At 41.5% G+C, this 26,990-nt stretch overlaps 1 protein-coding gene across 3 annotated transcripts; it reads right to left on the reverse strand.

The window, feature by feature from the left end:
* Positions 1 to 223: 223 nt before the first annotated feature.
* On the reverse strand, positions 224 to 26,963 carry fkbp15b (FKBP prolyl isomerase family member 15b). Of its 3 annotated transcripts, none has more exons than XM_085424339.1 (30): positions 26,796 to 26,963; positions 16,793 to 16,896; positions 16,626 to 16,704; positions 16,365 to 16,434; positions 16,198 to 16,272; positions 15,900 to 15,998; positions 15,541 to 15,690; positions 15,357 to 15,425; positions 12,980 to 13,123; positions 12,712 to 12,854; positions 12,581 to 12,629; positions 12,378 to 12,494; positions 10,760 to 10,844; positions 10,583 to 10,683; positions 10,397 to 10,451; positions 10,175 to 10,284; positions 9,979 to 10,077; positions 9,797 to 9,891; positions 9,143 to 9,245; positions 8,571 to 8,654; positions 7,885 to 8,056; positions 6,155 to 6,291; positions 5,894 to 6,049; positions 5,641 to 5,778; positions 5,144 to 5,236; positions 4,265 to 4,378; positions 2,736 to 2,843; positions 1,587 to 2,251; positions 934 to 1,042; positions 224 to 763 (listed from the first exon to the last, which is right to left on the reverse strand). In XM_085424339.1, exons 1-30 carry the CDS (start codon positions 26,843 to 26,845, stop codon positions 686 to 688), a joined length of 3,651 nt encoding a protein of 1,216 aa, XP_085280465.1. In that variant the 5' UTR covers positions 26,846 to 26,963; the 3' UTR covers positions 224 to 685. The 3 variants fall into 3 exon arrangements, with proteins under 3 accessions (XP_085280465.1, XP_085280464.1, XP_085280466.1); XM_085424338.1 differs by having other exon boundaries at positions 225 to 763; positions 5,641 to 5,793; XM_085424340.1 differs by lacking the exon at positions 8,571 to 8,654 and having other exon boundaries at positions 226 to 763; positions 5,641 to 5,793; positions 26,796 to 26,962.
* Positions 26,964 to 26,990: the final 27 nt, after the last annotated feature.

A 26,990-nucleotide genomic window follows, 5' to 3' on the forward strand; every position in this document is an offset into this window, starting at 1 on the left:
ATGGCGCTTACTCAGCAGCAGTGTAGCTTTCCTTTGGTCTAGAGCTCCCTCTCCTGGTCATTGGCAGACATGCCACTAAAGAGGCAATCATGCTTTGTGCTTTAACTTATAACCAATCAATAGTTTTTATATGTAAATAAAAGGATGATGTTCACTTCAGTGAATGTTCCTGAAATAGCCAGGACTGAACTTACACAGTTACAGTAAAACACATAACACTGAACCAGGAGAGTCAATAAAGGCCACGTGTCTCTGATCATTTATTTTTTGAAATTAATATCAGCTTAACAAAAGTACGTAAAAGTTCAGTTTTTAAAACTGTGATTAAAAACTTAGCGAGTACAGTCTGAAATCATTTATTCCTGCATGTGAATCTGCTACACTGCATGTTAAAATCTGGGCCTGAACTGATTGCATCATCAACTGTTATTAAACAAGTACAGAAAGGCATTTCATTAGATTCCTCTAATTACAGGCTTTCAAGGCTGAAGCTTTGCTTTGTCTGCAGCAGCCGATCAATGAGCAGGATCACACGGAGCTGCAGAGCTAGACTGACCATCCTCTGTTCAGTCAGTTCATCTCTTTCACCTTCACGGCTCTACCGTGGAGACACAGCTGGTACACCTTGCAGTGTTTGTAGCTTTGGAAATTAAAAGACGCAGACTAATAGTGCTCTGGTTCCATGTCAGTTCATCCAGTCCAGATCATCATCATCCTCGTCATCACCAAACAGGGGAGCAGGTGGTGGACGCCCCTTTAGGCTCTGGACACAAAGCAGAGGCAAAAAGAAGAAGAAGAAAATCACAAATAGTGTCCAAGTGCTAAAACATCTCCGACACAACACACAGGGGAAGGGCTGGGTTTAGTGGGATGAAGTAAAAGCGCTCAATCAAATCTGAGAGCTTTGCCTGAACTCTACAGATCCTTCCTTACCATCTCCTCTTCCTCTTCCTCCTCGCTGGGTGCTGCGGGGGGATTGGCAGGAGTTGTGTTCTGGAAAAATGGCTCCTCTCCATTTTCCTCATCAATTCTCCCAGTCAGACTGAGAGAATAGCAGAAAGAGGTGGGGCGAGGCAATAAAGCCAGCAGGATAGCGTTTATGCAAGCGGTTAGTTAGCAGGAGGGTATGTCAGTAGTAATGTAGACATAAATATGTTGCAAGTTACAAGTCTTTTCTTAACACTCTCTATGCGCTTAAGGTTACATTATTCATTGGCTCCACTGGTAAACTTTTCAGTATTACTGACAGCTGTTTGCCACGACAGTCTAAGAAAGAATACTTGAAACGTGATGCGTTCAAGGACGCATTTATAAGCACGAATTATAAGTCCTCACATGACGAAGTACATGAGCCCCAATTAAAGCAACCATGTAACAGACCAATGTTCACTCTGTCCTGTGTGTATAATTTTATACTGAAACATTGTTGTGATTGGCTGGAATAACATTAACCATAAAGTGTATATGAAAAGTGGACGCAGCTTCCCAGTCTATAGGGAGGCCAATGAGGCTTTTTGTTTTTTGACCAGCAGAGCCACAAAATCAAACTCGTAACTTTACCACCAGCCGTTATGACCTGTGCTCACCCTGTGTTCTCTCCCGAGGTGTCCTGAAGTTCGCTCGGTGGTGGAGGCGGGTTGGATGGGGGTCCAAAGGCTTTATGAGAAGCAGCATTTTTTTCTCCTACATCCTCTCCATCATCTTCCACGCTGTCCACGCATGCCTCACTGGTCACTGCAGCGTTCGTTTCTGACACAGCATCTTGCCCATCGTCAGGTGAACGCTCATCTGGATCCAAAGACTTGCTGGTGTCTTTATCTTCTGCAGAGCTTTCAGGAGCAGGTTGCTGCCCCTCCTCCTCCTGTACCTCGCACTCTGCTCCTGGTGCTGCCGTTATTGTCAGCTCTTCTGATTCGAGTTCAGTCGTTGAAACTGGATGGATATCTGTGCTTTGTGAATGTTCTGCCTGAGTTGTTGTGTTTGACTCACACACCGTCTCCTCAGCTGCTTCTTCCTGATCCTCACGAGTCTCCCTGACTTGATGAGAATCTGAATCAGCCACATGTTCCTCCTCCTCCTCTTCCTTTCTGACCTCTGTCTCTCCATTTATGTGCACATTCTGGTGAGGTTCTTCTTCCTGTTTCACATTTTCAACCTCTTCTTTCTCCTCTTCCTCCGCTGTTTCCTCCTCTTTTGTAATTGGTCTTGTTGCAGCCCCGCCTTTGGCACTAAGGAGCTGCAGAGTTACATTCTAGAAGAAAAGAAAACCACATTAATGGCTGGTTCTAGAATTCTGTGATTCAAAACCAAATGCCAGTCAAACACTTCCATTATCATGAGATGAGTGCTGTGATTGTACAATATGGATAAATGAACAATGCCTTTCCACCTGTGGTGATGTAAGACAAAAGATGTGTCGATTAGTCCAAACATTTAAGAACTCTGAATTTGTGCACAAAGGCTGCATATAAAAAAGAAAGGTGTGGTCTGTGGCTCTGCTGCAGTGGAGGGGTGGTACAGTAAGCTCACAGGGGGCGGTGCCAGGAGGTCTGAGGGGACAGGTGAAAGGAACTGGAACTAATGAACTCTTGGCGTGTGTGGTGTGGCAAGGAGCTGCAAAGCTGGCTTCCTGGTTGAACATAAGGTGCCGAAGCAGTGGAAGTGTTTTAGAATAAAGGCGCTACGACTGACACTCGAATGCTGTGAGGCTCCTGATCGCTTCAAAAGGATTTTACCTTAATGGTAGAGACAATGACCCCCAGCACAGCCTGGCCGGTGTAGGATTCAGTGAGATCGAACTCCCCTCGCAGTGAGTGGAACACTCCGTTCATCACACGCTTCACCTACAAGAACACAAATGGTGAGTTATGTCCCAGCATGCACTGGCCTTAGACTTCACACAGCATCACACTAATGCGCGTACCAATAAGCAAACTTTTACTTCAGCTTATTGATAAGCGCTTTGAGTGCTCAGAGTAGAAAAGCGCTATATAAGAACCAGTCCATTTACCAGCTGTGATCCATGATGCATACCCACACTAGGAAACCCACTGATTATGAGTGAGAACACGTGTTTGGTATTTTTAGGACTAAATCATAGAAGAAGAAACTCTACGTCCCAAAATCAGACCTACTGTTGATGTACTACAAAGGCTATGATGGTGATCGGTCATGCTGTCTCAGTTTAAAGGAGCATGAACATAATCCTGTATTTCATGCTCCTCACTCGATTTTTCTATATTATTCATTATATTCACTCATTACATTTCATCTAATGATGTTTGATTTTACAGGAGCTGCAGAGCCATCACTCCTCTGACCTAAGCTTTAAGCAACCATGACTATGGTGCAAATCAGCACTTTGACTTCCTGTTGAACCTGATGTCTCAGATATGTCTGAAGGTTCTCAGTCATCTAGGTCATGGATGAAAAGAGACTTAAAAAGAAGAAACTTCAGGAATGTTTTTCTGTCTCAGCTCCTTGGACTGATTTCTCAGAGAAACCTGTTGTCCTAACTGTTGGCTTCTCATAAAAAGATGGAGATATTCATACCGTTCTACATAGAAAACAAAATGAGAAAATGAATTTACTGAAGCATTATTTACGATACAAACCCTCTGTGAAAAACTGTGCTCTCAAGATATTAAACATTATACAAAGTGTCTCTTCAAACAATACATCAGTCATTTAAATCGTTTCATATGCAATCATGTTCCGAGTAAACCATTTAGTTTATATGGGAATTATTTTTTACCATAACTTTCTGTGTGTTATGACAAATCACTGGCTTCTGCTTATATTTACATTTAAATCTCAGCTTTTTTTGTGTTTGTTAAATTGTACATTAAAAAGTTTCCCTTAAAAAAAGTCAAATTCCTGCCAAACATACAGCATTTTCTATAATGTATATGTTACGTGGGTAAAGTTGCTAGATACACTTGAAAGTATCTCTCAACACGTCAATATAATAAATAAGAAATGGTTTTAAAATGGGTTCAACCGATATTTAACATGACGGACTCAACATCAGAATCCAGTACTGGATTGGAAACATCAGGCAGTATTATGGAAAACAAGCTGAAAGCTAAGACTAAAGCGCCTGCACTGGCATCTGGAGACATTAATGAGCTGCTGCTGATCATTTCTGATTTTCATTCTGTGATTTCTATCAGCTAAACAGCTTCTTAAAGTGACAGATGAAGACAAAGGCTGCACTGCACCTTCTATTAATTGTTCTGTTTGAAAGGTTTCATGTACTTCTCACCTCTGCTGCAGTGTCTCCAGAAGCCTCCTGCTCTTCCAGTTTGCTCTCCAGTTCTGCCACTCGTCTTCGCAGCTTCTGTCTTACAGTCGCTCCCTGCTGCTCCAAGGCTGTGTACTTGAAGAGAATAACATGACATAAATATATGTAATGTAAATCACAACGGTATGGTTGTAACCCCTCCCACCCCATGCACGCCTCCATGATGGACCATCGGAGCACACGCAGCAAAAGACTGGAAATGCAGAACTGATCCTTACAACTCCTCCTCACTCTGTAGGTGATTTTCCTGAGGATTAATAACAAGGCTATTCTGTCATTCAGACCGTGCACCAACAGTTTTTCATTGAATGTTTGTTTCATCTCCCCATCATAGCACAATACTATGTCACTTTAGAATCACCTGCACTGATAAGCTTCAGGATTTAGTTATATTGTTACTTGTTACAGTTATTTGATCTTATATTTTGCACTATCCTACTGTATACTTGTATTCTGTTGTACATATTGTATCTTATTCCTCTGCTCCTCTGCCTCTCTCGCTGCACTGAACATGTGTACAAAAGAATTTCCCTCAGGATAAATAAAGTTCTTCTTATCTTATTTTAATCAGTCATAACAGGCATTTAACAGTTACTTCCCAGAGAAACAGAGGAGTCCCCGCCACACTTATTACCATCACTTTTAAGATCAGGATTCTGTGTAGCTCTGCTTTTTGTTCAGGTGAAAATGTCAAGATTTGGCTACAGCTTAGGCACAGTCTCCGTGCTAAAGGGCCAAATATTCCTGGGTAGTGAAGTCGCTGAAAAAATGCATTCCCAGCTAATAATAAATATTTAATCTTGTTAGACAAGATGAGTCAAATGCAGTCATCCATCTTACTTTTTCCTGAAGAGCGTGCAACTCCTCATGATGCTTGTGTTGCTGCAGCAGACTATGTTCTTCTGAGTCTCTCAGCTGCTTCAGAGCTGTAAACTATTGACAGCAAACATGATTCAACAACACACCATGTAACGTGTACGTGTCCCAATATAAACTTTTCTCAACTTTAAACTGAACAATTGAAGAAACTACTGCTGAGTGGCACAGGACACCGCAGTAATGAAACGTGTGGTAGTATTATATTATATATGTGGAATGTTTGCTAGTTACTAAATGAATGGTGAGTTAAAATGATTATTATTGTTATAATAATCATCTAGAAAAGGTCAGTGTACTTCTCACATTTCTACGTTAATTAAGAGATTCATTTAAAAGTAAGTTTTTTTGTTTTTTTAAAACACGTTTCAGTGACAAAGCAACTCAAAGTGCTTTACATGAAGTGCCAAAGGGCGTAAAATGAACATCATAAGACGATATGAGAGCACGAGCTCATGCACCTTTTCCTGCAGCTGGGTTAACTTGTCCTGCAGACCCTCTCTCTGCTCTGTTAGTTCAGCCACCTCTCTGCTGTGCTGCCCTTTAGCTGAAGCCAACATCTGGGAACACTTGCCCTTCCATTCCTGCTCAAGCTCTGCCTGCAGCTGAGACAGCTTCAATAAGCATGTAAAGCAACGTTAATGTTCACAAAACACTGTTGATCTTTCCATTTAGAAGATGTGATCGCCCTTGGGCTGGATGCAGAGATGTGACCTGTTCTGATGCAGCGTTGTCACTGCTGGTCCTGGCCTTGCGAAGTTGAGCTCGGAGGTTGTCGAGCTCCTGCTGGCTGCTCTTGCGGAGCTCCTCCACCTCCTCATCCCGACGCTGACGCTCCACCTGCCATTTCTTCTTTCTTTCTGAAAGTGCCTAAATGTGAGGCACACCTTTTTGTCAGACATCCCTTTTTGATTTTGTTTCCATGGTGACTGTGTATTGCTGTAATTCATTCACAAAAGAATGAAATCCGCTTACTCGTTCTAGGCTCTCCTTGTCAGTCTTCAGGTCCTGCAGCTCCTCTTCCATGGTGTTCACTTTCAGCTCCGTCTCTTTGCGTCTTTGTTTCTCTGAGCGGTACTGAGTCTGAACCCTCTCTGCCTCCTCCTTCAGCTCTGAAACACATGAACACACAGATGGTTAGTCCGGTCCATTTTTCAAAAAAATAGTCTGACATCTTCTCCTTTGCTCTTTATGTACCAGGCACTAGATGTTCTTACACAGGGTTGCCTTGATTTTCTTGTTGCTGATGTCACACATGCATATTTTTTAAAAATCAAACGTTTCTGTTAAAGTAACATTCGTAGCTCAGATGTTGGAAGGGAAAATATCTGTGTGGTCGGTAGCTCTGGCCATAAGTTTACAGGGAAAGACAAAAGATTTAAGGCATGGACAGAACTTTCCAAATCACCACAAGGACACTGAGGCTGCTCTCCATTTCAGCAAAAAGGGAAAGCGTGAGCTCCCTGCATGGTCAAGAGTAGAGAGAGCATACATTAAGGCATTCGTTGAGAATGAAGAATTCAAAGAGAATTCAAATATTCAAATCTATCCATGCATGGATAGGGGGAGGGGGGGGAGAAGTCAGATACACCCTGGACAGGTCAGCCTCCTTCCACCCCCATGACATCTGTCTGTGCAGGCCACAGAGACAGCCAGATTTAACGATTAGCCTAACCCCATTAGCTGCGCGTCTTTGGACTGTAGGAGGAAGCCCGAGTACCCGGAGAGAACCCACACAAACAGGGAACATCCAAACACCCCACAGAAGGGATTCTAACCCAGTCTCTTCTTATTGTGGGGCAACAAAAGTGCTAAGCACTAAACTTCTGGTGCTAAACGTTATGAGGATACGGGACAGGCTTCCTTCTGTGTGGCTGCTGTATGTTTTGCAGTAAAACACAGTTTTGATTTCCTTTTCTAACAATCCGATTTCAGCTTCTGTGTGACCTCAACTAGTCCTGTTAACTGTCATAATAATGTGAAGGAACAGTTATGTTAAAGAAAGAAAATCTTCTGCTTTAAGTCAGACAATTTCAGATTCAGACAGATTGTTAGGAAAACGTTTGGGGAATGTTTAACAGTGGACCTAATGATGACTATGAACCAGCCAAAGTACAAGCTCGTTACACATTTAGTCAAATTTATGAGTTTGTTCGCTCTCTCGAGGCGCTCAAACCTTTGGGTGTTTTTGCTTCTTCACTTGTATGAAATGTATTCATCTGATAAAAGGATTTGTCCATTCTATAAATAAAATGAGTCTTATCCTTCCATGTTATGTCTAATATGTCCAACATGTCTTGCTTCAGCATCAGCTGCTCTAAGTTTAAACAACAGGACAAAGAAGCAGTTAAACCTGCGTAAACCATCGCTGTGTTTTTCTGTTGGAGATGTTTTAGAGAGACATGAATAAAACTTTAATTCTTTAGTCCCTGTGTGTTGGTCCTGTGACAGACTGGCGACCTGTGCAGGGTGTACCCCGCCTCTCGCCCTATGAAGGCTGGGATAGGGTTCAGCGCCCCCCGCGACCCTGAAAAGGATAAGCGGAAGCGAATGGATGGATATAATATCTGCGGAGGTAGACTCTGTATTGAATGCACCTCTCTGATTGCAGCACCAAAAATTCTGATATTCATAAAAAGGCACAATTTTTATAATGTTTTTTATACTTATCGGGCACAGTGTATTTAAATCGAGCACACAAGCACCTTCCAGCTGTGCTTCCAGGGCAGCGACGCGTTGGCAGCGGCTCTCACCGTCCTGCAGCGCTGTGCTCAGTTTACCCTGCAGCTCCGCGGCCTTCTGCTGGTGAGCTGAAGCTTCGAGCTGCAGCTGAGACACCCGCGCTGCCGCTGAAGCCAGGTCCTCTGTTAGACGAACCTGGGGGAGTTGGCGAGAGGTGAGAGGGGAAGATGTACTGGTGGCACTATATCAAAATAAAAGCCACAGAGATGGTGGAACAACATAGAAACAAGCCTGGATGAGTGTCTGCTGGTGCTAGCAGTGTGTCCCTGTGGAAGGAAAATGGTGAGTGCTGATTGATGAAAAGGAAGCAGAAGGACAAAAACAGAAATAAGGTTAGTTGAGGTGCCAGTGAAGGATGATGAAAAAGGGTGATCCAGTGGCTGCAGTCAGACTGGGATCAAATAGGAGCTTCTCACAGTTCTTTGTGCTAAATTTTGTGCTTTCTGGTCTGCAATGACCTGGAAATGACTATTTAGAGTCTCGGGATTTTTTTCAGCTGCGCTCTCTTACAGCATAACAACAAAACTGCTTTAGGCAGCATTGTCTTCCTGTAATTTAAACATCGATTATAATTCTAGATGCTTTTTCTTATTTTACAGATTCTAGCTGACCCCAGTCTGATGGCACTACACAGAGGAAACAGGCTCACCTGGCCAGAGCCCAGGTCCAAAGGCAGAGGATGCTGAGAAGAGAGAGCAGTGAATAGGAGTTTTTCCTCAGAGCAGCACTGCAGCTTGAATACAATGAAAAGAGCATTTGGAAAAGAGTGGAATCAGCAGACAGCAAACCTTTAACCAAGTCCAAACTACAAACTGGCGACACACAAGTGTACAAACTATAGGAGCACAATAAGAAGGCAGGCTGGAATCACCAAATACACCACGTTATTAAACCTTACACCACACCCTTTGTACACTTAATAAGCAATTCAATTACAAAATCACAAATAAATCCAAAACAGTTTAACCAACATTTATTCTCAGGTTTTAAGAACAAAAAAAAAAAACAAAAAAAACATTAAATCTCAATTGTGAAGACCCGCAGCCGCCTGCCACAAAATCAGCAGACTGTAATATGCTGCATGTGACCACTAAGTCCAACACATGTCCTGTTAAGTTCTTAGTCCTTTCACTAAAAGGGAAGTCTGTCACCACAAACATCCAAAACTCAGCCAACAGCCTTATTTGATTCATTAAAGACCAAAAATACCAAACGACTCACTTTGTCCTGCTCAGCCTGCAGCAGTCTCGCCTGGTTCTGTTCACTGGACGACTTGAGGGAGTCATTCCTCTGTTCCAGCATCAGGTGACTCTGCTCCATGTACCTGAAAAATCACACGTCTGCATCAAGCACACTCAGGCTCAAAGACTCCCTCGTGCTTTCATTAGGCTATGTGGGACTGCTTGGTTACTGTTAAGATCAAATTACAACGTGACAGAGAGACAGACAATTAAACATTAGAACTAGAAGCAACCCATTCTGAACTGTTAAAAACTGCATCACACTAAAACTCGCTGGTACTGACAGAACATCCAGGCTTATGTCATTAAAAAGTCTGAATTACAGCCTGGTACAAAAAAATGTTTTAAACTGTTAATGTTTCTGCTGTTTCTATAAAGTTTCATAACAACTGCAGCATCAAGGAATTCATCTTCACGTTAGCATTTCAGCTGCTTCCACATTGTGCCTGTATTAACAAACAAGCAGCCACACACTTAACAAACAGGCTTCAAAAGTCAGAGTCTATAAATCTCTGAATTTTACTGCCAAGATCCCTGATGGCACTGTGCAAGGAATAAGAATCTGAACATCTAAAGAGACTTAAGCTTTAGGCTGCCCCGTATCTGTGCGTAATTCTTAATTCTTTCAACTCACCTCTGGTTCTGGTTGATGAGATCTCCGATCTTACGGTTTTGCTCCTCGATGCGAGAACTTTTCTCAAACACTTCTTTTTTTAAACACTCATTTTCCTGAAAGCAAAATAAGTGCTCAGAACAGCTGCAGATGGGGGGATTTAACAATGCCTCTATAAAGCACTGCGCTGCTGATGCATGTACCTGAACAATTCTTTGGATATTGTGCAAGATCATGGAGGTTTCCATCGACACAGTAGACAAACCCGTGGAAAGGCCCCCCTGCTTTTGAAGATCATCGATCTGTTAAGATTTTGAGGAAAGAAGAAAAAAAACGAAATCAAATGTTTCTGCTTTGCATTAAAGCTGCTTCATGATTTTGTACCATTTCAGAGTGTACCTTTGAAGCCAGCTGATCCACTTTATCGCCTACTTTTCCAACAGCTAAGCGAATCTCTGTGTTATGCTGTCTGGCCTCAGTCATCAAGAAGGAAGTCACATCCCCAGAGCCTTGAGAAACAACAGGAGCACACAAGGGTGTGTAATTTGAAACCATTGCATCCAGCATTATTATCATGAGGTCATCAAATGAACTAGTGGCTTCCTGGTGGTTGAATCCTACCCATGTATGGAACAGCTGGTGCAGGGTAGACCTGGCCCACAGGCTGCAGTGGAGTCTGTGTGTAGGAGCAAGGCTTTGAAACGATGTAATGCACTGACATAAACACACATTTTCCATCTCTGCCACTACTTCTTCCAACATGTATTAGAAAATATTAAGTTAGTACAAACAGTGGCGATGCTACACCTGGAACGCGTGGCTGCTGGTTGGCAGTCCAGGCTGTGCTGTCACAGTGCTCATAACAGGAAGTAAGGCGGAGGTGGGAGGAGCATGAGGATGAGGATGTACTGCAAAAAAAAAACACTGCAATTTTACAGATGCAGGAAGAGAGAACTGACGGATGAGTAAGGACAAGAAGTTTACCGTGTGCAGCAGCTGCAGGAGCAGTGGTGATCGGCACTGGAGATGAAACTACGGGATGATCCTTTGCTCTGCTGCCACTGGTGTCCTGGAGATAAACGCACAGCAGTGTGAACTCACCAATGATGATGCCAGAAAACATTTTGTGCGTCATATTTTCATGTGAAAGAGATGCATTAATCTCATCATTTTTCTTTTAGACTTAGATTAGATTTAAGGACATGGCGAGCACCACTGCAATTTAAATTTTTCCTCTTCGGCTCTGCTGTCTGGTAATGTCCACAGTTTTGAAATCAAAATGCAATGCTAGTTTCCTGTTTAACTAAAATTAATCTAAGAGCATAAGACAGTGTAATAATCCCACACACCTCTACAGCCACAGACCATATTTATCAACAAGATGACTTAAAAATCAATAAAGACAAAGTGTTAAGAGCATTCTAAATGTATGAACATACGGTTACAATCGCAGTTTTGTAAAATCAAACTAACCTGAAATTTAATGACTCATACACACTGTCTTCTATTGCTAAAGACAAACATAAAACACTATTTTAACCATATGTTTTAAATATCATTAATAAAAGGGAAAAAAGTAAAACATGTAAATGTTTTACAAACAGAAAAACATCCAAACATTTGTGTTTGTGCACATCCATGGAGACACACAGACACACAACAGTATGAAGTACAGTTGTGTTTGGGACAGTGTGGCTAAGTGCCAGCTGATCCACATTTCACTCAGATGCCACTTTAAATGTAACAAGAAATAACATACAATATAAAACAGTTTCATCTTTTGTGAAAACATAAGCAAGGAGCCATTTTATTCCATATACGGCGTTTGTGGGTTTTGTACAGACAAAGTTAAGCAATTAAAGCACTGGACTAATTTTCCTTTGTTTTTTTTACAGAAAATAGCCTCCTAATCTAGATCAGCTGTGAGAGCCAAGGAACAATCTCAGGGACTTCCTGACATGAAGTTTTTACCATAAATTTGTCCTGTGAAGCTTAAACACCAAGTCTTTTGAAGCAGGTACTGCAGATAACACTAATAACGCTAATACTTCTAATAACAACCCTAATAATAGTTAAAGTGCAAACGACAGTCAGGACCCATTCCATGACCTGAAAACATGAAGAAGCAACGCTCCCATCCACCAGTAAGAACCCCAGCATACTGGCAGCAAGTGTTTTCTATCTAACATTCATACGCGTATTCATGACGCATCCATTGCAGAGCACTGGGTTAGTATCTTGTCCAGCGGTGTTTGGTATGGAGACTGGAGCAGGCAGGGATTTAAACACCAACTTTCCAATTAGTGGATGACCTGCTCTACCTCGTGGACTACAGCTACAAACAGTACACTGGCCCTACAGGAGGGCGGTGGTCATTTCCAAAGATAGAAATCTTTTTAAAGAAATGCCTAAAAATACACTAAACCAGGCTTAGCTGCAGGATTCAGGTACATTTTCTGGAGAGTATTTTAAGCACCTGTGGGTTTAAAATGATCTACAGGTACAGGAATAAAGTTTATCAGGCTTTGGATACAAGGGCAGTAATATTTAGGTTACTGACAACAGGAAAATGCTAAACCAGTACACATGACAAGATACTGACCTCAAGCTCAGAGTCACTGGATTCAGGCTGGCTGGCCGCCCCTGTCAGAAACGGCAGCATGGGCTGGCCCATTTTTGCCATCCGAGAAATCAGTTTGGCTTTAGTAGCATCTGGGTTCTGAAATTGGAGAAGAATAGCAGCTCCAATCTTCACAGCACCAAAACAAATGAATACCAAAAACACAAAATGAGGTGCTTGCTTACAGCCAGCTGCTCACTCAGAGAGTTTGACTTTGCACGAAGTGGTGGCTCCCTGGGAAGACAAATCAGCTACTGTGAGGGGAAAAAAAGTTTAGAATAATAGTGCTAACTATTTTATCAGGTTTAAATCTTACCCTGGTCTTCCTGAACCTGAAGAGGGGGCCTGTGCTGAGGGCTCTGGGACCAGATTTTCAATACTGAGGGCTGGGGAAGGAGCAGCAGAGTCTCTGGAGCCAGCACTTGCCCGATCAGAGCCACTGTCCTTTGAGAACTTGACCTAAACCACAAAACAAGCTCAATAAGCTTCTAATATTTCAGAAAGTGGTTGAACGGTAGACTATAGTTGCTAAAACAGATACAAGCAGATGAGGGAGATGTCGAGGACTGTGCAGCGGATGTTACCCGTCGAAGCTCTGCTTCAAAGATAAGAGTGCTGTTAGCCGGGACACGGTTAGGGACACCCTTAGATCCGTAAGCTAAATCGGGTGGGATGACAATGAGACGACGGCCTGCCTTCTTCATCCCCAGCATCCCTTCCTCCCAGCCCTGTGCATACAGCGAAGGAGAGGAAAGAGATGATGAGGTAATAACATAATAGCAACAGAAGAGTGATAAACGGCACAATCTCAGTGCTCACACACTAATTTAAAGCTATGCTAGAACCTTTCAAAAGGAACTGTAGCATTTTTGGATGATTAGAAATGCAGGACAGACCCAACACAAGAGCAAATATAAATAAGTGATGATTTAATAAACTGAAAATTATATTTATTTAATCGACAACATCATAAGTTAAGGTGAGCCTAAAAGCAGCTGGCTAATCCACTGGTCTCATTTACGACCCCAGCATTGTAAAACAAATTAATATCAAACCTAATGTGAGAATGTAATATTGGCTTTTTTTGTCATTTAAGCAGGCTGTAGCTAAGCCGTTTCATGTATTATGTGCTTTTTATTTTTAATGAGTGAATGAACTGTAACATATCTTTAAAAATGAGGCATTCTCCAACTTTCTTGGTTGACTAACAGTCTGGACAGTGAAGAATGTGGGCTGTAGTCTCTCTAAGTGAGAAACAAACGGCTTTAAGCACAGTGCAGGTTACAATCTATAACATAAGAATAGAACCCTCTAGTGTTTTGTTAGCTTGTCAAATTACATCACAAGCTAGCATGAGGCATGTCAGACAATGATGATTATTCCCATCACCAAGTCTTGTACAAAGAAAAGAAAAAAAAAAGAAAAGCACAAAGATTTCTGCAACATCAGTACTGATAGGGATGAGTTTTCTCTCTTCACTGGCTGTACTGTAATTCATTATAATCATCAGGATGTCTTAAAAACTCCCTGAAAAGTCTTCAGTAGCAAGAGTCCTGACAGGGACTAGAAAGAGAGAGCACATTTCTCCTGTATTGGCTTCCCTTCATTGGTTCCCTGTTAAATCCAAAAACCTGCTCCTCTCATACAAGGTCTTAAATAATCAGGCCCCATCTTATCTTAATGACCTTGTAGTACCATATCACCCTATTAGAGCACTTCGCTCTCGCTCTGCAGGCCTAATGGGAGGCAGAGCCTTCAGTTTTCAGGCCCCTCTTCTGTTGAACCAGCTCCCAGTTTGGCCCAGGGAGACAGAGCTCCCCTCTACGTGTAAGATTAGTCTTAAAATTGTCCTTTTTCATAAAGCCTAAAAAAAGGATATAGTTAAGGCTGGATCAGGTGATTCTGAATCCCCCTCTACTTATGCTGCAATAGGCTTAGCTGCTGGGGGCTTACCATGATGCTCTATTTCACTCACCATCATAATCATTATTCATTATTAATATCTGACTCCCTTCCACAGTGTGTATTGTATGCCGTCTTCCTCCCATCAACCCAACTGGTCATGGCAGATGACCGCCCTCCCCAAGCCTCATTGCACCAGAGGTTTCTTCCTCTTTTAAGGCAGTTTCTCTTTACCACTGTCGCCAAGTGCTTGCTCAAAGGAGGTTTGATTGTTGAGGTTTTGTCTGTATTATTGCAGGGTCTTTACCTTATAATTTAAAGAGACTTGAGGTGACAGTTTTTGTCATTTGGTGCTATACAAATAAAACTGAATTTTAAATACTGAATGTAGAACTAAATCTTTTCCAAGAACAGTCAAGATGGGAAGATTAGGCAGCTCTCTGCAATATGGAGAGCATAATGTTTCGAGCTTAGTCCTTTTACAACAAGCTACTTAGTCATGGTAACAGGAACTCTGATCATCATACCTAAAATATATGCTAGTTGATGTACATACCGTACATATAATATTACAACATCGTAGTGAAGGACAGTCTGGTCACACAGTGTGTTAACATGAACGACACACAAACTTCAGTTCACTTAAATCCTGTGTGCATCAGTGAGTTTATCAAGTTGCACAGAGCTCCATAAAAATGTAGCTGGAATTACAGTGTTTAGCTATGACAGCTACATTATTCATTCACGTTTTACTTGATTCAATGAATCCACACAGAAAGCAATTAGCTCAGCATGCATTATCTTGCTGCTGAAGGTTGGTTGCTAACACACATTCAATGCTCAGGCTGCCTAGATAATCCTCCGATGTATTTAGCACCCTGCCATGCCAATCAGCAACCACCTCATTTAGTTTCACTCGAACCACCAACTTCATATCGCCCGCACTTATTTCACCCATTCTTTTTATGGTGTTGGGTTGCCACATCACTGCATGTCACTTCCTGTGTGGACAGCCCTTTGAGCTACTATTCACAGTCACTGCAGTATACTTTCACTCACTCTGATCACTTTCCCAGCTCCAATCTTCAGTCGCAGCAACTTGTCTTTGTTTTGGTTGGAGTCAAACATCTGTAGCAATACAAATAAGATTCAAAGACTTGTTCGTCATCATAACCAGAAAATCCACAAGAGAAAAAACAAAAAACACTGATACTTGTTAAAATGAATGATGTGAGTGTTTGACCTGTCCACAAGTGTGGTTCTCCAAAAGCCAGCCCGTGTACACCACCTCCACAGAGTCTCCATTCTCCACTGACTGGCCCTCACCAAGACTGAGGTCCTGGAGTACCACTACATCTACAGTCGCAGCGCTGTTCACTTTTGCTAAACATACCTGATGATAAAAGATAAGATAACCTTTATTAGTCCCACACATGAGAAATTTGTGAAGACTTCTTCATCATGCTTGTACATAATGTAGACTACACACATCGTTTTTTGAAGATCGCCTGATACTTTTGGACTTTGTGCTGTCAATAAACAAAGTCTGTTTGTTTTGTGTTGGCCCAACTGTAATCACAGTATTTATTATTTGAGGCTCACCTCTTTGCAGAAGTCTGAAGCTGATTTCTCTGACTCAAACATAAGGGACCAGTTCTGCCTCTGGTCATCATAAAAAGTGCAATAATTGTTTTGCTGTACCTGCAGAGGAAGAAGAGCATGTAGCCATGAAAACAGTCAGTGGGGGAAACAGCTATTCTTTACAGCTGCTACAAGCTTTTCAAAAGAAAAACTATCTAAAGAACAGGGTTTAAACAGGTATCGCAATGATTATCGGAAATATATAACTAACATTTTCAGATGGTGCATCTACTTTTGTATCCTTCATGACTATACTCACCGTGAAAGCAAAGCCCACGTGAATCTTGGCAGAGGTTACTTGTTTCTGTTGGCTTAAATACAGAAGCAGCTTGTACTGAAGAAAAGAAGAGCTGAGCTCATTATTAAAAACCAAACAAAAGTCAAACCAGGAGCATAAAGTAAGAGACTAAATAACAAAGCTCCAACCTCTTTTGTTGTATGGTTGCCCAGCACAGCAGCTCCCAGCTTTCCCTGCTTCATGTACTGTCCATTAATACTACATGAGACAACACAGCTGTTCAGTGAACAGAGAGAGAACTTTGGGGGAGTAAAGAGTTTAATTTGTGTAAAGAAAAGGGGGATAATGCTCCAAACAGATGTAAAAAACAAATAAACATGAAAACTGACATTTAGAATATAGCACCTGACATATTTAGATGAGTGCTTAAAAATGGTTTTCAAACTCACTATCTGAAGGCTTGGACTGCTGTTGCAAATAATACTGCTGGAGCTCCAGGTTGTGGAGCTGGCTTCTGATTGGATGGAGCTGCAATAATATTAAAGAAATGATCAGTGGTGGCTCTGCACGACAACTGGATGCAAATTCAGCAATGCTGCAGTTCTGAGACTGTTACCTTGGTTGGAGCTCTTTCTAGGCTGTTTGGGGGCTGTGTACTGGAATGACTCGTTCCCCTGACTGGTTTCCTGGTCTAATCCAAACAGGGAAGCCAGCTTGGCCCTAAAAAACACAAAAGATTATGTACATGTGGTTGTATTTGCATTGCTATATGGTGCTTTAAAAAAAAAAACAAAAAAAAAAAACATGCTGGACATCTATACTGATACTGGGTAATGTGTTGGGAATGAAAGTATGCAAAATAATGTCATGGAAATTAAAATGATTAAATAAAAATTATTATATTGTATGCATGTCTGAAACATCAAACCATGATCCCATGATCGATTCTGTAGTATCGTGATATTTTGTTTGCTAATAATGTATCGATACAGGGACAGCAGAAATCGATATTTTGTTACAAAAAAGGGTTTTTTTGCTCTGACTTCAGAGCATGTTGATCCTTTTTCTGAGCAAGAATCCTGACATTCCTTCACTGTCCAAATGTGTTTAACTTTATTTTGGCAGCAATAAACATGACAGTTTACTTATTTTAATTTAAGACACGTTTTATTTTAATTAAGTTTAAAACTTTTTTATTTAATGTAAAATTATATTTTGTTTTAATTTACTTTTAAATTCTTCAGTTGCTGAATGGGCTGCATAGTTTTCATAAATTGCATAGTTCAGAATAGCTATAATTGTACCAGATGGTTGCATTCAGTTAAGTTGGCCAGCTCTGTTCTAGGATGCCCTCTGGACCCAGTGGAGGTGGTGAGTGACAGGAGAACGGCGGCTAAGCTGTCATCCCTGTTGGACAACGTCTTCCACCCCATGCAGCAGACTGTGACAGCACTGAGCAGCTCCTTCAGTGGGAGACTGCGGCACCCACGGTGTGGGACGGAGAGATTTCGCAGGTCTTTCCTCCCCACTGCTGTCAGACTCCATAATAAAGACTTTAACTGATCAAGCACACACATCCATACATATGCAATAATACTAAGTGCAATAATCCTTTCTGTCATCGTTGTATTTTTACTCAGTTGTATATAGTATTTGTATTTGTATTCTATTTTTATCTTATTGTATATTTATTTTATTTTATTCTACTGTATATAGTATTTTATTTTATTCTATTCTGTACAGTTGTGTACTGTATTTATTCTTATTGTATTCTAATTTTTGCCTCATAACTTTTGCACTGTCCACTTCCTGCTGTGACAAAACAAATTTCCCACGTGTGGGACTAATAAAGGTTATCTTATCTTATCTTATCTTCTTATACAGGTAGACTACAAAGACAGTTGTCAGGCACAGGCTACATCCACACTAGCCCGGATAGATTTGAAAACGGCGTTTTCGTCTGAAAGCGAAAGCGAGTGAGAATTAAAGAATTTGAAGAAAAGCTATCTGCAGCATGTACAAACTGATATTAATCTTTAATAGGACTGTCAAAATTGAGAGCAAACAAAACAACTGCCGTATAATGCCTTCTATCTTAGTTTAATTGGTCACATGACTGCATCACATGACTAAAATGTAATTGTTTTCAAAAAGTCTTTTCGCTGTCCACACCGCGACGTGAAAGCACTGTTTTTAAATGTATGCATTTTCGAGAGCGTTTTCAAAACGCTGCATTTTCCTTCAGTGAAAACGCCGTCTCAGTGTGAACAGGAGGCCAAAACGGAGAGAAAACGAGGTGTGGACGTAGCCACAGTGTCATGGTGCTGCCCCCACCACCCACCCCTCTTTACTGAAATCCCACCTACTCTTATGTGTGATGGCAAGTCTTCAAGAGACAAAGACCAGGAAGGAACCAGGTCCAGACAGTGTGTCACCCTCCTGCCTCAAAGTATGCTCTGACCAGCTGGTTCCCATCTTCACACTGATCTTCAACAGATCCCTGAAACTGTGTGAAGTCCCCTCCCATTTCAAGCACTCCACAATCATCTTGGTCACTGGGTTAAATGACTACAGACCTGTCACCCTGATATCCTTTGAAAGACTGATGCTGGCCTGCTGGTGCTGGTTGTGAATCTTAGCTTGGCAATTCACCAGGCCTCGAGTATGGACAGCTTGTTGTACTTCTTAGGCACCAGTTTCTTCATCACACCTTCCTGCAGTTCTGACAGATGGCTAACTTCCCTCCATGCTGCCTTTATGGGCATTATTCAGACATATGCAGCAGCACAGCGCTCCCAACTACTGTACACCTTTTTTGTGGTTTTGTCCTCTAATGCAGCGGTCCCCAACACCCGGGCCGCGGACCGGTACTGGTCCGTGAGTCGTTTGGTGCCGGGCCGCAAGAGTTGAGGCTCGGGTGTGAAATGTATGGTTTTCAGGGTTTTTATCGTTAAGTCGGTTTCCCTGGGTCTTTTTCCGTGTTGTAGTCGTATGTCTTATTTTGAAAGAACTATTTACGCATTGCCATAGCGATCAGAGAGCATCAAGAAGCAGAGAGGAGGATCTCCAAAGGTTGATTCTGTTCGTCTGGACGTAGCGTTTTGTGGGAGAAACGTTTCGTCACTCATCCAAGTGACTTCTTCAGTCTCAGCTGACTGCAGGTTTCCCCAAACGCTACGTCCAGAGGAACAGAATCAACCTTTGGAGATTTACTCACTGAGCATGCATCAAGACAGAGAGGATGTTACTCTCAATGTTGTTGGCGCATTTCAGGAGGTGGCTGCTAATAAAGTTACACAATTACACAGTGAATTCGGTTTATTATTATATTTGCAAAATACCACAGTTTGTCTTTGTCTGTATCATTTTATTTTGTTGTATTTGTCCGCGACACCTTAAAGGCTGGTCCGTGAAAATATTGTCTGATATTAAACTGGTCCGTGGTGCAAAAGGTTGGAGACCGCCGCTCTAATGTGTGCCTTTCTCTTGTTTTGTATACATGTCTCATATTTGTTATTTATTCCTGCTGTCTTTATATTTTATGACCCAACTTCCTCACTCCCCCTTGCCATAGCATTTGTGTAGAGATTAAGGAGTCAGCTGAACAAGAAAAACACGATTCAGGGAGTTGCCACATATGTCCTGTCAGTCATCAGATACTTTACTGGGATAATAAGACAGTCAAAGGAGGAGACTGGTCCCACTGACATCAGGGCAAGAAAGTTCCCTAGCATGTATGGAAGGTTTCACCACAAAAGTCCAGCACTCTGACACTTTACGCTAAGTGGAAGGAAAGAAGCTTGGGACTAGTGAGTGCCAGAACCACTGTTCAGGATGAAACAAAGATCCGCCAGTATGTCGGAAAGATGACACAACTCAGTGGTTCCCAAACTTTTTTTGCTGGGCCCCCTTTGTTTTACAAGAAAAATGTTCGCGCGCACACATCCTCCAACCACACACACACCCATATTTTGCTCCATTGCGGTTTATTTCAAACATTTAGTAAATAATTAAGCAAATACAAGTAATCTGCAATAAATTACAGGTAGTAAGAAAATAAACGACTAACTCTTTTACGCTACGTCCGCACCTACACGAGTATTTTTGAACACGCAGCTGTTTCGTCCACATGGAAACGGCGTTTCGAATCACTGAAAACTGAGATTTTTAAAACTCCTTTTTTGAGTTTAGTGTGGACGAGGAATACAGAGTTCGTCACACAACATCAAAGGTATGTGCCTTTTTCCACGTCACGCTGTACGCCACGTTATTGTTTACATGAGATGAACTGCAGAATGGCAGACACAAAATACTGTTAATCTGACTGACTGCAGGTTTTACACACAGTTACTGTCCCTCCATTTACAAAGGCAGAGGCGTCACAGTGTGATTATTTTACGTGTAGTTGTTTTTTTCCCCGTGTAATAATATTCAACATTGCTTTTTCAAAAAATGCCTCTCTGTGCAAAATGGGTTTAAAAACATAAACAGCTGTGGGATACTGTTTGTCCATGATTTGAACCGGGGAACAAATCGTGGCAGGATCAGCCTGATGTTATTTGTATCCCGCTGTAACTTTACTGTATAAAGTATAGTATAGTATGTACAGTGGGGTAAAAAAGTATTTAGTCAGCCACCGATTGTGCAAGTTCCCCCACTTAAAATGATGACAGAGGTCAGTAATTTGCACCAGAGGTACACTTCAACTGTGAGAGACAGAATGTGAAAAAAAAAAAAAAAAAAAAAAAAATCCATGAATTCACATGGTAGGATTTGTAAAGAATTTATTCGTAAATTAGGGTGGAAAATAAGTATTTGGTCACCTCAAACAAGGAAAATCTCTGGCTCTCACAGACCTGTAACGTCTTCTGTAAGAAACTTTTCTGTCCCCCACTCGTTATCTGTATGAATGGCACCTGTTTGAACTCATCATCTGTATAAAAGACACCTGTCCACAGCCTCAAACAGTCAGACTCCAAACTCCGCCATGGCCAAGACCAAAGAGCTTTCGAAGGACACCAGGAAAAGTATTGTAGACCTGCACCAGACTGGGAAGAGTGAATCTACAATAGGCAAGCAGCTTGGTGTGAAAAAATCAACTGTGGGAGCAATCATCAGAAAATGGAAGACATACAAGACCACTGATAATCTCCCTCGATCTGGGGCTCCACGCAAGATCTCATCCCGTGGGGTCAAAATGATCATGAGAACGGTGAGCAAAGATCCCAGAACCACACGGGGGGACCTGGTGAATGACCTGCAGAGAGCTGGGACCAAAGTAACAAAGGTCACCATCAGTAACACACTACAACGGCAGGGAATCAAATCCCGCAGTGCCAGACGTGTTCCGCTGCTGAAGCCAGTGCATGTCCAGGCCCGTCTGAAGTTTGCCAGAGAGCACATGGATGATACAGCAGAGGATTGGGAGAATGTCATGTGGTCAGATGACACCAAAGTAGAACTTTTTGGTATAAACTCAACTCGTCGTGTTTGGAGGAAGAAGAATACTGAGTTGCATCCCAAGAACACCATACTTACTGTGAAGCATGGGGGTGGAAACATCATGCTATGGGGCTGTTTTTCTGCCAAGGGGACAGGACGACTGATCCGTGTTAAGGACGGAATGAATGGGGCCATGTATCGTGAGATTTTGAGCCAAAACCTCCTTCCATCAGTGAGAACTTTGAAGATGAAACGAGGCTGGGTCTTCCAACATGACAATGATCCAAAACACACCGCCCGGGCAACAAAGGAGTGGCTCTGTAAGAAGCATTTGAAAGTCCTGGAGTGGCCTAGCCAGTCTCCAGACCTCAACCCCATAGAAAATCTGTGGCGGGAGTTGAAAGTCCGTGTTGCTCGGCGACAGCCCCAAAACATCACTGCTCTCGAGAAGATCTGCATGGAGGAATGGGCCAAAATACCAGCTACTGTGTGTGCAAACCTGGTAAAGACCTATAGTAATCGTTTGACCTCTGTTATTGCCAACAAAGGTTATGTTACAAAGTATTGAGTTGTATTTTTGTTGTTGACCAAATACTTATTTTCCACCCTGATTTACGAATAAATTCTTTACAAATCCTACCATGTGGATTCATGGATTTTTTTTTTCACATTCTGTCTCTCACAGTTGAAGTGTACCTCTGGTGCAAATTACTGACCTCTGTCATCATTTTAAGTGGGGGAACTTGCACAATCGGTGGCTGACTAAATACTTTTTTGCCCCACTGTATATCTCCAAAATGTCAGAAGTAGTTAGTCATTACAAGAAGTGTTTGTGAACAAAAAATCACGAATGTGGGATACTGTTTGTCTCTGCAGGGAGACCTACCTCGGCACTTGTGCAGGTGAAGCCAAAGGGCAGATTTGCTTCACCATATTTTCTAGTCTTTGGCTTAGAATGAAGTTGGTTTGGAAACATATTCAGCGATGCTTCATCTCCTGCTTTGCGTTTCTGTAGGTGCCCGTGCTAGCAGTGTCCAAGCGTTTTGTTTTTTTCCCCCCTTTCCATCCCGCGCCCCCCCGCCATGGCTCTGCGCCCCCCACACTTTGGGAAGGTCTGACACAACTGATCCTACAAATGGCTGGACAAAGCTGGACTAAAATACAGCACAGAGGCACTAATCATGGCAGCACAGGAATATGCACAAGACTGACAGAGGCTGGGTCTACAACACTAGGCACGAGCCCAGGTGCAGGCTGAAATGGTGGTTGTGGTTGAGAATGACCAGGCCAAGACTTCCAGATACTGATGGACAAATTGGTGGCAGCTAACCAACCACATGTAGTAGTGGTGGGCAAGAAGCGGAAGAAGTCTGTAGTAACAGATATAGCCATCGCAAGTGATAGCAAAGAACACAAAAGCTTGAGGAATACCAAGAGCTAGAGATGTGGAAGGTGAAGGCAACAGTGAGCCCTGTGATCATCAGAATACTGTTGACCACAGGCAGTACCCGCCAGACGGCGGTAACAGCACCAACATTTTATTTTATAGTCAAGTTCCCAGGTATAAACTGTATATATAGCAACCAGACATGTGTAAACAAGAAAGTGTCACAAAACCACACATCATCGAGCTGGCATCAAGATGTCATTATTGTAACCATTTTAACCACTACCAGCTGATGTTTGTTTTTTTTTTAAATTCAAATATACTATTTTGTCCACAGTCATAATACCCATATGGAAGAGATATTTATAAATCTTCTGACGTTTGTATCTGTCTTGTGTGAAACTTGTATGAAAAGCATACAAGAGTGAAAACACATATAAGATCCCTTGAAAAATTATATAAATGAAACTTGTATCTTTTGGATATTTACTAAAACAATATATGAAAGTGGCCACTTTCATGAGTGAATCATATCAGCCTTATATGATTCACTATATGAAGAAGGCCACATCTGATGCAAGTCTTTTATAAGTTTATTCTATTTCTTTTCCATATGGGGGGTAAATTATGTGGGACAGTAAGTAAAGTGTCTGTCACATATTTCACATGACATCAAGATTCTTTCTCTAATCACATATTTTATAAGCAAATGGCTGAAATGATTAGTTCGTTATCCAATTACTTGCCAAGTAATTTTTAGTCACTGGTGGCAGCCTGATACTGACCCCTGGAACTCCTTCCACTGGTAATCACTGGCATCTCCCAGAACAGACATGTTGAAAGCCTTAATGCATTCATCTCCGACGGTAAGGAACTGGGCTGAGGAGGGGCAGCCAGTTTGCATGTGTGAGTCAGAATCCTTTTAATGCTTGTTCCAATGCTCGTCTCGCTTGCTATGCTGACCACTCAACCCCCAGTGCTATCACACTTGTGTGACAAATTCAACAGTGTAGCAGAAAAAGAAGAAAAGCGCAGCGCTCTGGCTTTAGTGCTGCACGGGTCTTTGGAGGGAAGAGATGGGCTGTAGCAGAAGCCTTCAACTCCAGTCTACTCTAACAAGCAGCATGTGAGAGGAATTAGATTCCATAACACTTGTCCCTCCTCAACAACAGGCTCTACGCTTGCCACTGATCCCAAACGCTCACACACACACTGCACTACAGTCACACAGAACTCGTGCAGAGGGAGGAGGCATGAGAAAAGTGGCAAAGATTAAAAAGTCAGCTGGAAGCTTTCCTAATACTCAGTGAGTCTGTCCCATGACAAAAGTGCACCAAGTTTGGGTCTTTCAACACACAGATCCCTTTTTTCTTTAAAGAAGAAGAAATAATTCAAGCTTCTGGAACTACTTTTCCAATGACACTAAGAAAGCTGCAAAACGCTGCATTTTGAAAATAGTGTCAAATTAATTGTTTTAATTGTTATGCAAAGGTTCGAATTTACACACAGCTGCTTTAAGCTACCACATTCTAAGGCCAGGCTTTGGCTGAAAAATGTAAAAGAATAAATAAATGAATGACTAAATTTATTCATAGGTTTGATAGTGTGCTTGGCATCATTGTCCTGTTACATGGCTGTCTCAGCCAACCTTTAGCCCTCGATAGATGGCCTTTTACTCCACAATACATCTCCCAGATGCTCTATGAGTGTCACCTGGTCCAGCTCGAGACATGATTATCAGATAATGAGTTCATGGTTTTTAGAAATTTAGAGAGAACATAAAAATTTAACAATAAAATACATCACTGTTGCAAGAAAGAAAAAAATTAGATTAATACTTTATAAAATTGTTAATCTAGTGATTTAGTATGCAGTGGTAAAATACACAATTCAAAACAGGTTAACTGTTTTATTGCTGCGAGCGCTCTTTATAGTGCTGCACATTAGAGCTCTGAAGCTTAGTGGATACAGTCAACATAAAATATAACGTCCCATAGCGCAGTAAAGGTGAAGCGAAAATGATTTGGTTTTTTGGCATATCAATGTGAAACTGCTCTTACTGATTGAATGGGTATTTGTGGCACGTGTCCTATGCTCTAACTGCATTTCCAGTAGTGTAAAACAGACTAAGAAGCTAAGTCAAAATCAAGTATAAATATGTTTACACATTTTGTGAATGGTTAAATGAATACACACACATTCCCATGACAACGTGACACACAGTTTGCATTAACAACTGGGATTACATCATGTATTCTCCAGTACAAACTCTATAGTACTCTTAAAACACTGGTTTTTATTTTTCCATTGGTAGTATTTTAAAACACGTCCAAACGTCCAAAACTTGCTTCTACGGACATACGTCCCCATTCTTATCAATGACCGTTTACCTTCCTAATTCCTATGGAAGCAGTAAACTCTATAGAGTCATGTGAATTCTTTTTCACATAACTGTATACCACAGTTAAATGTAGTATAGCCATCAAAGTGTCTATATCACTGTGAATCAGCCTGCAGTGTTCTCATTGTATTCATTTTATTATTATTTTTAAACTGTGTGTCACAGTTTTAGACATCCCATATCATGCTGCTTTTGTGGCTTTAGTTTCTAGAAGTAACCTCTTTATATGCACATGCACGCTTCCATAGTAAATACATTCATTTTCATTTACCAGTTAGATGTTAATAGTCAGAATGTGGTTCAGTAAGTTGGCTTGAGGAATCCTGTACTGCTTACATTGAGGGCAGGATGGGTTAAATGTTTTTCAAGAACACTTTGAAGCTCAAACAACAGTCCAGTATCTCACAATTTACTTGGCTTTCATTTTTTCTGAAAAGAAAATATCCCGATGTCAGATCTTGTTGTGCTCATTCACCCTGTGTGCAAAGCATCTCTCCTCACTCACACACATTTTTAAACAAGAAAGTCTGTGGCCAGTTCACGCATGAAAAAACATCACGCACCAACTAATTTTCACGCACCTGTCCATAAAATAAGTTAATAACTTCAGTAAATGAAAATAATGAAACTCTTTAATTTGCAGTAGCGTCCTTCTGAACGCGATGACGTTTACTGTGAAAAGGGGTAAACATCATCGCGCTGTTTAAAAAAAACAAAAAGCCCCGAAGTTTTGCAGGTTTTTGCCTGATAAAATCATCTACTTCTTTTATGCTTTTATTGCGGGCGACAGATAAACACGAAAGAAAAATTACATTTGATGAAGGCTTGAACAGTCTGAGAAGCTACATTCATGAATGCTACTTGGAAAATGAGCCACAGAATCATGTGAGCAGGCAGAACCAACACCGGAGTGTTTGATATAAGCAATCATACTGCCGCAAACCTATAAGAGGTCACACTTTGCATGACAAAACGATTCAAACCCGCTCATACCTGTTAACTTTACACTGCATTAATAGTCCTGAACTTCACTTAAATGCCGTTTTATTTTCTTCATTGTGTATATGAGGTCACTTTGAAATTCGGCACAGATATGTTGCTTTGACAAAACTTCACATCACTTCACCGGGATTCTCTTGATATTCCGGTAAAACACGTAACAAAGGGAATTAAAACCATAACTGAAATATGTACTACATGTTAGAAAGGGGCTTAAAATGATCCGCCTGCTCTTTAGACTTTTTTAATGGTGGTGGACTCCATTTAATCACGATTAATACAAAGATTAAAATGAAAGCTGGGTCAACGGCTAGAACATGGGCTAAATCCTGGTGAGCTAGTTAGCTTATAGCCTAAAGAGCATTAGCTCGGAGTACAAAACCAACTCACCCTCCTGTGGGAGACAAGAAGTCTCCGTCCTCATCGTCCCCAACGAACATTTTTTTAAAAGTTTGAAGCCTTCGTCTATTAAATAAAAGAAACGCACAAAAATGTATTAACTGTTTGACATGACTAGTCTGCGACTTCCCCTTCCTGCTTGTGCAAAAGTCAGCTGACTGTCCACCTGATCCGAGTTCAATTGAC

The sequence above is a fragment of the Rhamphochromis longiceps genome, linkage group LG12 (genome assembly GCF_057381845.1).
Source record: "Rhamphochromis longiceps isolate RC_006_pf linkage group LG12, R_longiceps_female_GT1.1, whole genome shotgun sequence".
NCBI classification, from domain to species: domain Eukaryota; kingdom Metazoa; phylum Chordata; class Actinopteri; order Cichliformes; family Cichlidae; genus Rhamphochromis; species Rhamphochromis longiceps.

Bases quoted from the DNA above. Each gene is read 5' to 3' on its own strand.
- fkbp15b (XM_085424338.1), bottom strand. From the start codon at position 26,845: ATGTTCGTTGGGGACGATGAGGACGGAGACTTCTTGTCTCCCACAGGA. The intron at 16,435-16,625 runs GTGAGTTTGAAA...TGTCTCATGTAG, and splicing joins GCAGTCCAAGCCTTCAGATA to TATTAATGGACAGTACATGA. The intron at 10,845-12,377 runs GTCAGTATCTTG...GTTTATCTCCAG, and splicing joins CCAGTGACTCTGAGCTTGAG to GACACCAGTGGCAGCAGAGC.